Consider the following 18,764-nt stretch of genomic DNA (forward strand, 5'->3'; position numbering starts at 1 on the left):
TACATAATTGAATTGCCAGTTGATATCTTCTATCTTTAATATCAAATTCTAAGTTAACATTACCAAAAATTTTCATAAGTGTCATTGGTGTGAGATGTTACCTCATTTTATTGGTGAAATGTTGAAGGTGAACAAAATTTTTGAAGCTGGTGGAAAAAATTTCTTAGAATTGATATGTATAGACCTATTTATAATCATAAAGCTTTTTTTTAGGACTCACACACAGATTTTTTGATATGTATAGTTAGAAGTATATGTTAATAATTATGTCCAACTAGTATTTGAATTTTAGCGTTTTATATTCCTATGTTATTGTTTTTTGCCTGAATTTTCCTTCTGGAATTAGAATTAAAATGCAGATATTGAAACAATAATTCATTATTCTGATTTCAATGAGAGGTGTGAATTACAATATCAATAAGATTTTTTTCCTAGATTCATCATATCTTCAGACATATCTACACGCATAGAAGAATTTTTATCCTCTGGATATATATTTTTTTTATTTTTGTCTTAATTTGGAAATAGAAAGAGCTTTAGTACAAGTTGTTTCTAACTGAAATTTTCTATCAAACCCAGGGTGGTTTCAATAAAGAATTGGTAGAATTAGAATTAGATTTGAGAAAATAATATCCAAATTTTAATTTCGTACTACCTTTTTCTGAGATTACGGAAAAATCATTGAACAATTTCAGACAGTTTGGGAGTAATTCTACTTCTAGCCATTTCATTTTCACCCTAATATAATGTGCAGATTTGATTCTAATGAATAATAGAAGCGCCATGTGAAATGCAGTTAATACTAGTTCAATACGAGGTTTATTATTATTATTATTATTATTATTACAAGGTAAAGAGTTGAGGCCAAGCCTATAAACTCACAAAAATTGAAATATATGAAAAAAATACACCGAAACTTAAAAAAAAATGCATTACAAAAGAAAAAGTAATTCACAGCTCCACAAGTAGCACTCACTCGCGACGAAACCAGGTGTCATAGTTGTTCTTGAAAGAGTTCACAGAAACTGAGTTCACCACCGATGAAGGTAAAGAGTTCCAAACGGTAAACACGCGGTTTGTGATGAAGAACTGTCTTTGGGATGTTTTGAAACTTTCCTTCCTCAGCTTGAAAGCGTGACCTCGCAGACGGTCGTCCAGGTTCAACTTGAAGAGACCACTGAGGTCAACTCCAAAAAAGTTGTGGAGAGCACGAAAGGTTATGATGAGATCACCACGCAGCCTCCTGTCATCAAACGTGGACAGATTCATGATGGACAGTCTTTCAGCATAACTGGGACGTAAGATGCCGTAGGGCAAACGAGTTGCCCGTCGCTGGACGCTCTCCAACAATGCCGAGTCTCTACTCAATGATGGACTCCACACAGGGCCAGCAAACTCCAGTATGGGTCTCACGTAAAGTTTGTAGAGGAAAGCACAGGTCGAGGGATCACATCTACCAAAAGCTTTCTGAACCATAAATAAAGTTCTTTTGGCCTTGTTTACCGCCTGAAGAATGTGGTCGGACCAGCTTAGATTCTCTGACACAATTACACCAAGGTCAGCATGACTACTACAAGTAGCGATGGGGTTGTTGTTTATATAGTACTGACGACGGGGATTGCGAGCACCCAAGTGTAGAACAACACACTTCTCGTAGTTCAGAGGCAACCTCCAATCCTGGCACCAATGGTTCAATTTCTCCATGTCTTCCTGAATCAGATGAGCTGCCACGTTGGGGTTACCGAATAATTTGGTATCGTCGGCAAATTGGGAGCACTGAGAGTTGAAGATCTTGGGTAAATCAGAGATGTAGAGGAGAAAAAGTAGTGGACCCAAAACAGAACCTTGTGGAACTCCACTTCCAACAGGTCTCGCCGAAGAGAGAGATTTATCGACTCGAACCTGGAAGGTTCGATCGGTAAGAAATGCTTCAATCCAAGAAAGCAGGCGGCCGCGGACCCCAAGATGTTCGAGTTTATGTAAGAGAAGATCATGTGGTACACGGTCAAATGCCCGAGAAAAATCCAGATAAACAATGTCAACTGGACAGCCTTTATCAAGGGACTCGGACCAGGAGTTCACGCACTCAAGGAGGTTAGTAATGACTGATCTACCAGGAAGGAAGCCGTGTTGGCATTCGGGAATAAGGTTACCGCTAAGTGCAAACTCAAGGACACCACTCAAGATGATCTTCTCGCACACCTTCGCCACAATCGGAACCAGACTAATTGGACGATAATTTTCTGCGTCACGTTTATCTCCCTTCTTGAAAATTGGCGTTACAAGTGCATTACGCCAAGCAGAGGGTAGGCAGGATGTTTGAAGTGAACGTTTGTACAAAATAGAAAGAGGATACGAAAGAGGTTGGGCACATTCCTTGAGTGTTTTAGCAGTGATACCATCCGCACCAGGAGAGGAGTTAACATTGAGTGCAGATAAGTGGGCTTCAACGACTGCAGGGTCGAAAGAAGATTCTGTTATTTCAGAAGAATTCCTCTCAACGTTCAATCTTGGAAGTTGGTGGGCTCCTCTTGTAAAAGAGGCAGCAAAGGAATCAGCTAGGACGTTTGCCGTCTCCTCGGGACAGGAGCAGGGAGTATTGCTAGAATTGCGAACCAATGGTATGTCAACTTTAGAATTAAGGGTTGATCTGACGTATTTGAAAAACTTTTTATTGTTCTTAGAATGTACTAGATTGGATTCAAATTCCCTTTTGGAATCGGCAATTAGTGACGAAAGTGAATTGGAGAAACGTCGATGGTCTTCGTAGTCTCTTACTTGCTTACGACGTAGATAACGTTGCCATATGGACTTTTTGTGACGTATTAGTCTAAGGATATTTTGATCGATCCAGGGCTTAGCTGGTATGTAAAAAATATTTCTCACAGATGAGCATTCATTGGTCAAGTTTAGTAGGGTTGTGGTAAAAACAGCCCACATCTCCTCAGTATCAGTATTGGGCGCAAGAAGTGTACCCCAATCGACGTCCCCCAGTCTCAGACAAAGTTGATGATAGTCTATGATTTTCAAATGTTTTCTTGACCTATTGGATGGTGTACGTGATCTCATATGAATGGTGGAGAGTAAGATAATGTGGTCTGATTTCCCCAAGGGTGGATATTGTTCAATCTTGGAAACAAGGTCGGTATCGTTCGTTAGCAATAGATCTAGAAGAGAAGGAGTCTGCAAATTGCGAAAGCGCGTAGGGAAGTCCACCAATTGAAAGAGGTTGTAGTCGCGGATAGCGTCTATATAAACGCTAGATGCCGAATTATAGATCTTTGATGTCATAGGCCATTCAACATCGGGCATGTTGAAATCACCAGCTATATATAGATTGCGCTTGGTCGTGGAAAGACTACCCAGATGGGCAGCCAGTGAAGTATCGGATTGGCAAGGGCGAGGTCGATAAATGCAGCCGATGGTAAAGAAGCAAGACTTCTCTTCCAACAGATCAAGGAATATATTGTCAATTCCTGGCAGGTCAAGGTTAGTTACTTTCAGAGAAAAAGATGAAGAGATATTCGTGGCCACATACATGCAAACACCACCATGACCCACAGTTGTTGTACTGTCCTGCCTATAAATCAAATAACCGGGTATGGAAACAAGTGAGTCTGGAATACCAGGATGAAGCCAGGATTCCGCGATCAAGATGAAAGTTGGATGATGGACGTCCACATAAGCTAACAATTCCAAGTACTTGGAGAACAGAGACTGTGCGTTTGTATAAAGGATGGTCCACTCATGGAGAATGTCTAGTTTTTTGCGCTCTTAGAAGTGGAGATCTTTGTGATAGTAGGCTTACCGGAGATATATTTGATGTCGATGTTAGACTCACCCGCGTCGATTCTGTGCTTTAGTTCGGCACGCAAATCATTGAGCTCTTTCACCTGTAAAGGTGTTTTATCATCAGTAATGCTACATTTCCGCCAGTCGCGTACGCTGGCGATGACTCGCCTGTCTTTGAGAATTCTCGTGACTATCAGTGGGTTGTTGAAAGATACTTTGATAATTCTTGGACGGTTGTTAGTCGATACTCCTATTCTAGAGATGGAGGTACGTTGCGAATTAGCATCTGGATTCACGCGGTCGAGAACTTGAGAAACACTCGCCTCGTCATCCGCGGGGTCAGCTTCAGGAATTCCGCGAATCAGTATATTGTGGGATCTACGTAAACGTTCCAACATTTCAGCTGGCTGAATCTCAATCTTGGATATTTTGGTGCTGGCGTTATCAATCGCGACGGAAAGTTGTTCATTCGATTCCTCTAAACTCCGCATTTTAGAAGTGCAGGCCTTGATATCAGTTTCGTGCTTAATGATGGAGTTGGAATGTTCATCGAGAAGGCTCTCATGACGGCGCAAATCCTCAGAATGTTCCTTCAAAACAGACTTGCACTCGGATAAATCTGACTGTATCGCTAGTTGGGTGGATTTTATGGTAGACATATCAAGAGACATTTCATTCAATTTTGCCATAATGGCAGCGAATTGATCACCACTGAGTGAGGAAGCCGAGGAAGACTGTGAGTTTAAAGTCGAGACTGGTTTATTTAGATGCTGGGAAGGGGATGATACCGATCCACTACGAAGTGAACGACCCTCCTTCCTACAATAGCTACAGATCCAATCTTTATCAATCAGACTCAACTCATCAGGCAGCAAACACAAGCACTCCACATGAAAATGTTTCCTGCATTTAGAACAATTTGTGAATTTAGTGGAGGCTGTTTGTTTCGAGCATATATGGCATTTAGCCATTTTCCTACTGTATATTCTGGGTTTAATGGAAAGGTGGAAAGGGAATTTACGAACTTCACTCTCTTGGGCCGATAAGAGAGACTTACACAGATAAGGTTGGCCACGGAAAGGAAGAGGGAGGTGAATAGATGAAGGATTTAAGTTTATATGACCTAACAATATGAAAACGACCCTGCCAACAGTGCGAAGACTTACGACGCCCACGCTGTTGAGTTTGGAAGCAGACTTGTATAGTTCTCCCGTCAAAGCAAGGAAGGTACTGAGCGGCAGGCAAACAAACCAAGCGGAAAACGAAGCGAAGCGTACCGACGCAACGCAGGTATCACGCGCAGCTGGAGGGGTTATCGACGCAATGGAACTGCGTATATTTAGTAAACAATGAACAAGTCAGAGCGAACAAGAAAAAATAGAATACAAAAAGCCTAATTTAAAAGGTTATATTCTTCAGATTATCTGTGGTTTTCATACCTCAGGAAGCACAGGAACCATCACTCAAAAATTCACTATAAAAAGATCGGTATTTCTCGAAGAAAATATGCAATGATTAAGGAGTAGCTCGTAAGACGTGTTAACAGTTAGATTCGGTGAATCATCATTCCATCATCATCATCATCATCATTATTGGAAAAAATAATGAAACCCCACTCTTTGTGAACGAAAAAGGCAATGAATGAATAAAGCAAGGTGAATAGAATCATTTTATTCAGTACTCAATGAAAAAGCCCCTCTGTGTACAGTAGCTCGATGAAAAATGAGAAAAAAAAGGTTTATAGTTGCAATGAAAAGGTATTTGATAGACCCACATAAAACGTTCATATATAAAGCCAAAAGATCCAATCAAACTTTATCGCATTTCAAACTCATACCCACTGAACTTTTCCAGGGCAAAAATCAAACAGCAATCTGCACAAAGTATATTATGGACTGCACATTAGTAATGGCCCATATTTCCAAAACACAACCGTTTAATATTTTCATCCATAAAGTCAGAGCTCACGCCACTAATTCGAACGTAACAGTTCAAACCTCGAATTAGGGCCGTAACTAGACGACTCCAAAAAACCGCAAATGTACCATCGCTCCGAAATGAAACTTCCGCAAACGCAGTATGCTTTTATTATTCGGAAAATTTACATTCGTTCCGCAGAATGGAAAATCGGAAAATTCGGAGCCAGGCAATGGGTTCCAGATATGGAACCATATATCCCGCATCTCACTCAATTGCATAACTTCGATAGTTTATTTCGACGCTTATGGGATATCTCGACGTCATTAAGAAGAATTATCGTCCTCTATGGTCGCGCGGTTCTTTTTAACCGTTTTCGGGCCGGCTTCTTTCTATTGGAAACGGGGGTTTTCGCCGGGCTCCAATAAGAGGATTTAGAGTGCGCCAGTGGACCGTAGAAAAGCTGGTCCTTCCATTCTGGATCGCCGGAAACGTCGAAAGTTTAAAAAAGTTATAACAAGCCGTAATAATTCCTGTCTGATTGCATTCCTCGATTCGAAAGTAATTTTCCAATTTTAAAAAACGTTTTATTCATGTCAGATCGGGATGAAGTGAGTTGGGAAGTTCAACACGAGAAAGGAAACTGCTGTGAAGTTCCATTAGTTCACTTCGTTTCCGTCTAATCTCTATTCTTTCGATAGGGCAAATATACCGTGCGTTAATTTGATGGGGAAGAGTTCGGGATAAAAGCTGACTAAGTGGTTTTTTTTCATCTGTACTTTTATACTCCATGACATAAAAAAAGCTACTCCAAGAAGGCGTTCGCATTTTTTGACCTAACTTGGTTGAATAGTTGAAGTATTCATGGAAAGTGACTGTCAAATGATTTATTCGCAGTTTGATTTAGCAATTCATCATGAATAGACTCATGCCTGAACAAAGCTTGCAAATAGTGCAATTTTATTTCCAAAATCATGGTTCTGTGCGGAATACGTATCGCGCACTACGTCCATTTCATTTTGTTCAGCGATGAAGCGCACTTCTGGTTGAATGGCTCCGTCAACAAACAAAACTTCCGCATTTGGAGTGAAGCTAATCCTCAAGTGTATGTCGAAACACCGTTACATCCAGAAAAACTGACTGTTTGGTGCGCTTTATGGGCTGGTGGAATCATTGGTCCGTACTTATTCAAAAACGATAATGGCCAAAACGTTACAGTCAATGGTGATCGGTATAGAGCCATGATTACTAACTTTTTCATTCCTGAGTTGAACAACCATGGTGTCCAGGAGCTGTGGTTCCAACAAGACGGCGCAACATATCACACAGCTCGTGCCACAATCGATTTATTGAAAAACAAGTTTGATGACCGCCTAAATTCACGTTTTGGACCTGTGAATTGGCCTCCAAGATCTTGTTATTTAACACCACTAGACTACTTTTTGTGGGGCTATGTAAAGTCATTGGTCCATGCGGATAAGCCACAAACCCTCGACCATTTGGAAGACAACATTCGCCGTGTTATTGCCGATATACGGCCACAAATGTTGGAAAAAGTAATCGAAAATTGGACGTCCAGATTGGACTACATCCGAGCCAGCCGTGGCGGTCATATGCCAGAAATCATATTTAAAAGGCAATGCCAAAAGATTTTCTTACGGATAAATAAAATTCATGTCAATCGAATAATCCATCGTTGTTTTGTTGCAATTTAAAGATGTATAGCTCTTAAAAAAAAACACCCTTTATAATTTGAATATTCGAAAGTCAACCTACAACACTTAGAAAAACCATCTCATTCACCTCAACGTACAAAGCACCATAAGACTAAAAAGATGAACGCCGCGCCCACAGCTCAACCAATTCCGGCCAGGAACCGAAAAAAAAACCTCCACATCCATAAACCATCCAATTCAGCACCAAACAGGCCGAATCTCCGATACCCATTGTCTGCATCAGACCACCCCCTATCCTCTCGGACCCCCTCGGATCCTTCAAGAAGATAAGGGTTTATATTTCTCCGATGAACTCCCCTGATTTCCGTGCTCTCACGGTTCCCGAAAAAGATGCGGAATTCATTGCCCCGCCGGAGAGTTCCATTCGTTTCCGGTATACTCAGCCGGACGATTAATTACGCAGGGCTGACGGTTTCCGGTCTCGCTAAAAGCCTGCCGAAGAGCCTCTTTCGATATGTTAAAGTCGCGCGATTTGTCTTATTAGCTCAAATTATAATAAATGTCCGTTTCATCCACTCCGTGCCGCGCTCGCCTATTGGCTGTAGACTCGATTAAGGAGCCTTCGGGAGAGATGGAGACGTGAGATGTTATTGCCCTAATGGAGGCTGAGGAGGATGTTTCAACTCGGCGAGAATGGATGTTGGAGAATGTCGCTGTTGAGAGTTTCGTCTAGAGTGTTTTTTTTTGTGGGATTATGGGTTGTTATTCGCGAAAAGTCGATACGATTGGGTAGATGAGATTTAGATAGATGGCTCTGGGTGACAGATATCACTAGAAGCTTCAACTGAGATTAGATTAGGTATGGAAAATTTTACGAAAATTTTTGGACAAAAAATTTTTCGGGTGAAATCGAAATTCGGCTTATCAGAGATCGTCAATTATGGCACTGCTCACCGATTCTTCGTGAAGCTACCGGTTTCCAGGGAATTTGAACTCGAAATTTGGGAAAAAATGGAATTTCCCTCTAAAAATCTTTATATCTCCTGAATTATTCGTCACAGATCCCTCAAATAAAGCGTTTTTCAAACTTCGAGTCACGCTCTAAAACATAGTGAGGTTTCAAGCGCGTAGCCCACGTGCAGAAAAAGTTGCAGCTTCGGGAATATTATAAATTTTTCCTTCGAAAATTTCAGATTTTTGCCTTTAATTTATGGAATAATGTACTGATCACCCAACTGAGAGCATTTTCGTAATCTACATAGTCGAATCAATCAATAAAATGGTACAATAGTCTCATGAAGGAACTTTTATTTTTTTGAAAATTTTCTAAGGGTTAGGTATGGAAAATTTTACGAAAATTTTTGGACGAAAAATTTTTCGGGTGAAATCGGAATTCGGCTTATCAGAGATCGTCAATTATGGCACCGCTCACCGATTCTTCGTGAAGCTACCGGTTTCCAGGAAATTTGAACTCGAAATTTGGGAAAAAATGAAATTTCCCTCTAAAAATCGTTATATCTCCTGAATTATTCGTCACAGATCCCTCAAATAAAGCGTTTTTCAAACTTCGAGTCACGCTCTAAAACATAGTGAGGTTTCAAGCGCGTAGCCCACGTGCAGAAGAAGTTGCAGCTTCGGGAATATTATAAATTTTTCCTTCGAAAATTTCAGATTTTTGCCTTTAATTTATGGAATAATATACTGATCACACAACTGAGAGCATTTTCATAATCTACATAGTCGAATCAATCAATAAAATGGTACAATAGTCTTATGAAAGAACTTTTATTTTTTTGAAAATTTTCTAAGGGTTAGGTATGGAAAATTTTACGAAAATTTTTGGATAAAAAATTTTTCGGGTGAAATCGAAATTCGGCTAATCAGAGATCGTCAATTATGGCACCGCTCACCGATTCTTCGTGAAGCTACCAGTTTCCAGGAAATTTGAACTCGAAATTTGGGAAAAAATGGAATTTCCCTCTAAAAATCTTTATATCTCCTGAATTATTCGTCACAGATCCCTCAAATAAAGCGTTTTTCAAACTTCGAGTCACGCTCTAAAACATAGTGAGGTTTCAAGCGCGTAGCCCACGTGCAGAAAAAGTTGCAGCTTCGGGAATATTATAAATTTTTCCTTCGAAAATTTCAGATTTTTGCCTTTAATTTATGGAATAATGTACTGATCACCCAACTGAGAGCATTTTCGTAATCTACATAGTCGAATCAATCAATAAAATGGTACAATAGTCTCATGAAGGAACTTTTATTTTTTTGAAAATTTTCTAAGGGTTAGGTATGGAAAATTTTACGAAAATTTTTGGACGAAAAATTTTTGGACGAAAAATTTTTCGGGTGAAATCGGAATTCGGCTTATCAGAGATCGTCAATTATGGCACCGCTCACCGATTCTTCGTGAAGCTACCGGTTTCCAGGAAATTTGAACTCGAAATTTGGGAAAAAATGAAATTTCCCTCTAAAAATCGTTATATCTCCTGAATTATTCGTCACAGATCCCTCAAATAAAGCGTTTTTCAAACTTCGAGTCACGCTCTAAAACATAGTGAGGTTTCAAGCGCGTAGCTCACGTGCAGAAGAAGTTGCAGCTTCGGGAATATTATAAATTTTTCCTTCGAAAATTTCAGATTTTTGCTTTTAATTTATGGAATAATGTACTGATCACACAACTGAGAGCATTTTCATAATCTACATAGTCGAATCAATCAATAAAATGGTACAATAGTCTTATGAAAGAACTTTTATTTTTTTGAAAATTTTCTAAGGGTTAGGTATGGAAAATTTTACGAAAATTTTTGGATAAAAAATTTTTCGGGTGAAATCGAAATTCGGCTTATCAGAGATCGTCAATTATGGCACTGCTCACCGATTCTTCGTGAAGCTACCGGTTTCCAGGAAATTTGAACTCGAAATTTGGGAAAAAATGGAATTTTCCTCTAAAAATCGTTATATCTCCTGAATTATTCGTCACAGATCCCTCAAATGAAGCGTTTTTTAAACTTCGAGTCACGCTCTAAAACATAGTGAGGTTTCAAGCGCGTAGCCCACGTGCAGAAGAAGTTGCAGCTTCGGGAATATTATAAATTTTTCCTTCGAAAATTTCAGATTTTTGCCTTTAATTTATGGAATAATGTACTGATCACACAACTGAGAGCATTTTCGTAATCTACATAGTCGAATCAATCAATAAAATGGTACAATAGTCTCATGAAAGAACTTTTATTTTTTTGAAAATTTTCTAAGTATGGAAAATTTTACGAAAATTTTTGGACAAAAAATTTTTCGGGTGAAATCGAAATTCGGATAATCAGAGATCGTCAATTATGGCACCGCTCACCGATTCTTCGTGAAGCTACCGGTTTCCAGGAAATTTGAACTCGAAATTTGGGAAAAAATGGAATTTCCCTCTAAAAATCTTTATATCTCCTGAATTATCCGTCACAGATCCCTCAAATAAAGCGTTTTTCAAACTTCGAGTCACGCTCTAAAACATAGTGAGGTTTCAAGCGCGTAGCCCACGTGCAGAAGAAGTTGCAGCTTCGGGAATATTATAAATTTTTCCTTCGAAAATTTCAGATTTTTGCCTATAATTTATGGAATAATGTACTGATCACCCAACTGAGAGCATTTTCGTAATCTACATAGTCTAATCAATCAATAAAATGGTATGATGAGCCGATTGAATAGGAGGCAAACTTTCAGAACTGCGACAGGTTTGGCCTTGTTCTGCTCTACATCTCTAGATCATCTACCACATCGGTAAATCAAACAACGATCTCCCTTAGATCAATTTAGAACTGGCTTGTATAGAAGTGTGCTTCTTGAGATGGACAGTTCATGACATTTATACAGTATGTGTTGCTGTTTCTGTGTTTGTTTTGCAGAGTCTACAAGTATTATCTGCGGATAGGCCTATACGTTGCAGAAGGTACTTAGAGTGCTTTTCAGTTGATTTCATTAACACTTTTTCTTGCCCAAGTCCGGTTGTATTGAGGCTTAGATTTGAGGAGAGTACCATTCCACCGTCACCTTGTGGGTATTGTGCCCCATCAGAGCTATTGTCGCTATTAATCGTTGTAGTCTACAGATGGCCCTACAGTTCCAGAGTTATAAAAGACTTCAGTATCTGAGATAGATTCGAAGGGGTTACTTCCTCACTTCTACTAGTATCTTGACCAAAGCATTTTTCGAGTTAGCTAGTGATGGCGAAGGTTCATCCTTCAAAAGGCTCTGTTATTCCAATTGCTGAAGTTACGTTTATGTTTATTCGCTTATTATATCCGTATTAGAATGTTTTGGCATCCATAGCTGGGTTTCTTTGTTGTCTGAAGCCGGATATTTCAGAATAATACTGCACTTATTGCTCAACAAAGAGCTTTGGCTATGTGTCCGCATGTTACTCGGCATATCTCTGTCCGTTGTTACATATTTGAGCACACTCACAGTCAGCTTGAACAAAAAGTCCTCCATATACTTATGGATCAAAATCAGCAAAATGCACAGGTATTGGGGTATATGGGCCTGAAACGAGGAACTCTAGATCCCTGGGAAGTGCCCTATATCTTGCAAACCGAGACACTAGCTGTCTACACTTGCGCCCAAGAGTGTCTCAGAAGAAACCTCAAAGGGGCGCGTATTTAAAACACTACGTACAGCTAGGCCATTCTGAGGTCCCTGGAATCATATAGCCAGGAATCTCTATTGACATGGGAGTGCCGTTATAACCATAACGCAACTGGTCAGAGACAATAAAGTAACTCTATTATGGGTACCGATGAATTTGTAAAAAGGACTTCAAGGTTGACACCTGCTGGCCCTGAACCCTTCTGTGGGCTTGGAAAATTTCAATATAAGGCAGCGGCCTAAAGATGGAAGAAGGAAAATAGGAATACTCTATGGAGGATATCGTCAGTTTCGTTAACAGCATCGATGGTATCTCTGGGTTTTTATGAATAGGTAGTGTTAAGAACTAAAGATCAATTTGGTCCCAGTTCCTGGTAGCTGTAACGACCCTGATTCAGTGAAATAATAATAATACAGTCAGTTTGGGTTTCTGCCTTCATCACAGAGGGCTTCAAGTATGTTCGAGTCATTGAGGAAATTGCTCTGGCAGTTGGAAAATAATTCATTGCATTGAAATAAGGATATAATAACGTTTTCGTATATTCATTTGTCAACTCTAGAATCCAAGGTTTTTTGCTTAATTCCGAAATTATCATGCAAATAAGAATACTGAGCCACTCCATCCAATCCACCAAGAGTCTTGAACCCCACTACCAGTTAAAACGTTTTTTTAACTCGCTTCCATTTCTTCTATCAGCAAAGTGAATAATGAATTATAAATGAGGATTGGAGCAGATTATCCATTTTTTGTGCATCTCTACATTTTCTATTGTATTCGACTTTTGTATGACTGTCTATGAATATTTGTCCAGTTATTAAAAACTTCGTTGGCAACAGTAGAATTACCGAAATGATTTATTATTTCTTCTTTGGTTATCATTCGTTTGTTTGTTCTGTTTATAATTCATAGCAATCTGAATGATTCGATACCATGAATACTCGTTTAGGATTTTTGCAACTTAATCACAATAGTTTGGTGGTGATTACAATTTGATGATTTCAAATATTTTATAGGTATTATATTTTCTTATAGGTTCTCTAGTGGAAAGGGATATTCACAGAACCCCTGTCCTCATTGGTTTCAATTTTCAAGGGTGTCAAAGTAAAATCAACCAAATTTCAACACCATTACATCCCCATACAAAATAATAATAATAATAAAGTTTATTCACTTGTAAAGAGAAAAAAAAATACATTTTTGTACCATCATAGATTGAATAAACTCAATAGAAACTTCAAACTTGTTCTTGCGTCAATATGAAAAATATTTAATTTTCCCTGTATCCAAAATTATGAAAATTGAGGTGCATTGAGTGCTGGTTAAACATTCCAAACAAACATTGTAACATTCCATATCCATTTATGAACAAATTTCCCATAAAATTAAATGAGCTCGATAACAAAATGAGTTTTGCTTGATAGACTATAGAAAATGAACATAATGAAAAAAATCAAAAAACACCAAATTGATATTGTACGCCAGATACATAACGCAATGGACCGACATATCGCTTGTTTATTAAGATCAAAGTATCCGTAATTATAACTATTGTTATTCAAAACGCCAAACCGACCGCGTAATTTCAAATAGGATAATATCGCATGCAAATATTTAAAATTGAACTGTAACAACGTTATTGTTCGGTATTTTGAATTTTCACGGATACAGGAAACCACCAATTCTATGCGGTTCGTTGATGAATGAAATTCAATTAAATGCAATTATGGCGCGCATTCGGATTTCAAAGGGTGCAATTTCATTTCTCAAATTGATCAGCAGGATGGCGCTACTACCGTTTCTTTCAGAATGCCTTCATGTATTGAAGGGTGTTTGGATGATTGATATTATTGAATGATTTGGAGAATTTCCACCCGAAATCCCATCAAATTTCATCTGAATGAGCTCCTGCGTTCCGATGGAGGCCATAGAGTAATAAACATAGATAGAGGAAGTATTCGCAATTTTCACATGTCCCCAACATGATTAGATTACATTGTCGGATTGTGATATATTTTCAATTCCACAATTTTACAATATCGTTATGAATGCATATTCTATTGAATGAAATATATTTATTTGAGTGATTCCCGATTAAATATGCAAATTTGAATATTTGGAATCTGATATTTTTCCTTATTGTCGAATTTATAACAAGAAGAATATTTATTATTTTCTGTATCTACCTGCTGAAATCAAATGTTTGGCAACTTTTGCTCTCCTAGTGTCATCGGTTGTTTCACGTCGTCTGGCAAGCTTGAAGTTTGTTTGCTGAATTTCTGATATATTTAGGTATTTATTTCAATATATTTTGAGTTCATATGAAAAGTTGATTCACTATAGTACATATGAAGTGCATTCTTTGTGGAGAAACTCGCGAATTGAGTGAAATATCGTATCACTGATATGTTTTCATTTCCGCGCGCTTCATGTCAAATTTGATAGTTCATGTTGGGGACAAAATTTGCTTATCGAAAATGACATATGCTCCCTCTATCTATGTTTGTTACTCTGAGGTGGAGGCCTATCATATTGGCACAATGAAAGTATTCTGTGGTGACAGTTTTGTGGTCAGTCAGTGTGATATTTTTTCAATGAAAGAAACAATACTAATTCCATCAAATTGAAACTTTTTCACTAGAAGATCAAGGAGGTTTAGAATACAGTGGGTTAAAGCAAAATGCTAAAAACCTCAGGGATGATTCTGTAGGAAGAAATAATATACAAGTTGTTTCTAGACGTTTCTAGAGGTACAAACAAAAATGAGGGATTCGTTGAATAATTTCAAGAAAAAAAGATACTATATTGACGAATAAAATCGAATTTTCGAGACAAAATGTGTTTTCACTGGTTAGGCCCAAGGCTTACCGAGCGAAGTGTTAACGTGCATCCAACAATGGGAAGTTGGCTATGGACTTCGACGTTTATGGGTTGTCAAGATCGAGTTAAAGATATAAAGAGGCGTTGTTCGGACTATCTATTTCAAAGGACGTCCCACTTTCTCTTCCTTCTTTACAAGAATCCACTCATCATCCACTCCTCCAAACATAAGATCAGTTGGCAACTCTCCACATCGTTCAGTTTGATGTCATCTCCTTCATCTCAGCATGCGGGATGGACCAATTGCCCTTCGAGAATTCGTAGGATCATAAAAGAAATATAGACGTTGTGTTAATAAAAACTAGTTTTTTTTGTTTCGATATAATAAATCTTGAGTGAAGATCCTGTGTATTTTTAGACTCTTGTCATCTATTATTCTCTTATTTACATCCTTTATTCTTCTTGTATATTATGTATGTACCAGAAATAATTCCATTTGAATACTAGTACAGTTTTGTTGTCTTTATGAGCGTTAGTTATCATTATATTAGTTATTTTCAATGTCTGTAATTTTCGAGATTCAATTCTGGAATGATCTCGAAGAATTTCAACTCACTTATGACAAATCCGTCCCCAAATTCGAGAATGTCCGTCCGTATACATGATAACTCTCGAACGGAAGGACCAAGAAACTTTATAGTTTCAGGGTACCTATATACCTATTTCTTCAATTAAAACAATATAGAGAAATTCTACTGTCAATACTGTGTTTTATTTTCTGACATTCCTCTAGTCATTTTTATAGGTTTTTCATTTAATCATGAAAATATAAAAGCTTCAACAACGTTCGGAAGTTGTTAAATTGTGTTATAGAAATCAGTGCTCATTCGTCAATACTGAGAGTGAGAGACATTCAAGAAGAAATCATTTAGAAACTTCTGAACGTTATTGAAGAGTGTATCTTCCCTTGATCAAATGGCATAATCTTCTGAACACAATTCTTGACATAAGAAATGTCACAATATTATGAACAGTGCTTTAATTAGAAAACCAAATAGAAAAAATTTCCAAGCCATAAAAATAACAAGAAATATATCGCAAAAAAATTAGGAAATCACTGATGTCAAGTCAGCAGCTTTTGGGAGCTGGTTTATTTATGTTTCAATTGCACGCTTGGACACTAAATATACCAATATACCGTTTTGTGGTCTTCAAGATTCTACTAATAGGTAACTAAAAAACTTGTTGAAAACTCACACGTCGAACATACAATGATAAAAAATCTAAGTGGTCTTATTTCAGAAATAATCTCAGTTTCCGCCAAGATCAAACGAAAAGGATAATCGTAAACGCAAGCCGACTGCCTTAAGCACTCTTAACACTCGAAACAGACCTCGATAATGACAACACTAATATTACCCTTCCTGCTGATAATCACACAGAAAAAAAATCTCGGAAGTAGAGCCCTTCAGATTGAAGATAATCTCCATTTCTATTCGAAAAGTCATCTCAAAACTCCTGTTTGAACGGGGAGAAACTTTGAATGTATGCGACCCTTTCTATTCCGTGTTATTTCCAAAGCACCACTTGCCACACCCATTGCTCTCAAGCACTATAATGGCTTCCCGAGCCACTTTTTTCCTCCTAGAGTTCGACTACTAATAGCAGCCATTATGAGGCATCAATGGAGGACACCCCCATAAAATCGAAGTGGGTTAAGGCAACGTTGGAGAGGAAACGGGGGGAGACTAAGATTATTCGAACTGATGCTGTTGAATTAGAGGGGATGCTTTGTATTCACCGGAAAAATCAACGGTTTTCACAGCATCTTGAGGGTGGATTCAATTGTTACGTGGTTGCCAATGTATGTTAGAAAGGTCTTTATGAATAGGTGGGGAGATTGCCAATTAGACGAAGAATATTGTATGAATTTCAGTACTGATAATGCTAGTAGTAGTCGAAATAAATACACTGCGCAAAAAAAATTAACGCACATTCTGAAAATCTCAATTTTAATGAAAGTTAACTCTACATTGACTTTATAACTTATTTTTTATGTTGTCTCGGGAAGGTTTTGAACAAAATAAGAAACATTAAATGGAAGAAAAATTCAGGATTTCAACGAATCGTATGTGAAAGAAGAGAAATAAACAATTTTCAAAATACTGGAATGCTGATAAGTGATTTAATACTTGGTATTTCCACCCCTTGCGTTAATTACAGCTCGGCAACGACGGTTCATACTCAAAATGAGTGATCTTAAAATCTAATCCTTCCCAGATTTCTCTGAGTTGGATTCCTAAGTCATTAAGAGTAGCTGGATGATTTTCTGAACTTCTCAGCCGTCTATTGAGGTTGTCCCAAACCTGCTCAATCGGATTGAGATCTGGACTTCTTGCTGGCCATTCCATTCGAGAGACTTCAACCTCTTTAAGGTACTCCTGAACGATGCGCGCACGATGGGGTCTGGCATTATCGTCCATAAAAATGAAATTTTCACCAATGTATGGGGCAAATGGCACTACATGCTCTTCAAGAATATACCTTATATACCTATTAGCATTCATAGCTCCATTATCAACGACCACTAGGTCTGTGCGAGCAGTCAAAGATATTCCACCCCATATCATAATCGATCCTCCCCCGAAACCAGTAGTATTCAGGAAATTGCACTGAGCATATCTTTCATGTGGACGTCTGTATACAAAGGAACGTCGATCACAATGGTAGAGGCAGAATCTAGACTCTTCTGTGAAGAGAACTCTTTCCCAATCAGCCTCTTCCCAATGGATATGCTCTCTCGCAAAATCCAAACGCACCCTTCGATGGGCTGAATTATTCGTCACAGACCCCTCAAATGAAGCGTTTTTCAAACTTCAAGTTACGCTTCAAAACATAGTGAGGTTTCAAGTGCGTCTCCCACGTCTAGAAGAAGTGGCAGCTTCGGGAATTTAATAAATTTTGTCTTTGAAAATTTCAGATTTTTGCCTATAATGTCTGAAATAATGTACTTATTGGAGAACTGCAAGCATTTTCGTGATCTACATAGTCGAATCAATCAATACCTACTCAAACAACTCAAGATCATTAACTTCAAGACAACACCCTGTGTATATACGAAACGTTGACCTAGTCCACATTGGTCACCTGATTTCAATGTTCCTAACCATCTTATCGAAATTTCCTGTTCTTCTCTTGCTTGAGCAGAAAAAAGATGAAAAGCCATGAGAAAACCTCTTATTATAGCCATGGACAAAACATTGGGAAATGAAATTCTAAAATCACAAGGTAAAAGGTAGAAGATAATAGATCGGTAATATAAGTGTCTTAATAACAGAACATGAAAAAGGACAAGGTCATATCCTCTATAAACTACTAAAAAACCATAAACTTCAAGACAATGGCGTAACCACCTCCCAGATAAAGCCAAGAAACCCCCAACCCATCACTGAAACAATCACACACCGAAAAAACAAAACCTCCCAAATGCACCTCTCAATACCCCCAGATAAATTTCATATCTCAGCCGACTCCTTTATGTGCAGGTGGTAGAGCCTAATGTGCCTTTCCATTTTCAGATAGAACAGTCGTCTCCGCCACTCATATCAAGAAATGCTAGACCCGAAAGCTGCAATATAGGAGACAATGGACCCCGGAATGGGCCACGTTCGATGGAGCGTCGAAATGCCCAACCATTCAGCTTTATAAACTCAAGTGTGCGGCGAAAATGAGAATAAACATCTGGATTCGAAGTGTGCTTGGATTTACGGTTATAGTGAAATGTATTCCAGCCGCGTCTTTGGTGTCGAAGCCACCGGAGGAGAAGGTGCACGGTAAGACGTTATTCTTATTTCCGTTGGGGGCAGCAGTGGCGGGTTGCCAAGGGTGGCCGAATGTCGTGGAATGTGGAGTATACGATTTGG

At 38.5% G+C, this 18,764-nt stretch overlaps 1 protein-coding gene across 1 annotated transcript in view; it reads left to right on the forward strand.

The window, feature by feature from the left end:
- Positions 1–18,764, forward strand: part of LOC123674918 (alkaline phosphatase-like) — a 171,438-nt gene that overhangs the window by 15,442 nt on the left and 137,232 nt on the right. Inside the window, exon 2 of the mRNA XM_045610082.1 lies at positions 18,420–18,674. Coding sequence (XP_045466038.1) covers positions 18,569–18,674 — 106 coding nt within the window. The 5' untranslated portion in view covers positions 18,420–18,568. The remainder of the gene's footprint in view (positions 1–18,419; positions 18,675–18,764) is intronic.

The sequence above is a fragment of the Harmonia axyridis genome, chromosome 3, assembly GCF_914767665.1.
Source record: "Harmonia axyridis chromosome 3, icHarAxyr1.1, whole genome shotgun sequence".
NCBI lineage: Eukaryota > Metazoa > Arthropoda > Insecta > Coleoptera > Coccinellidae > Harmonia > Harmonia axyridis.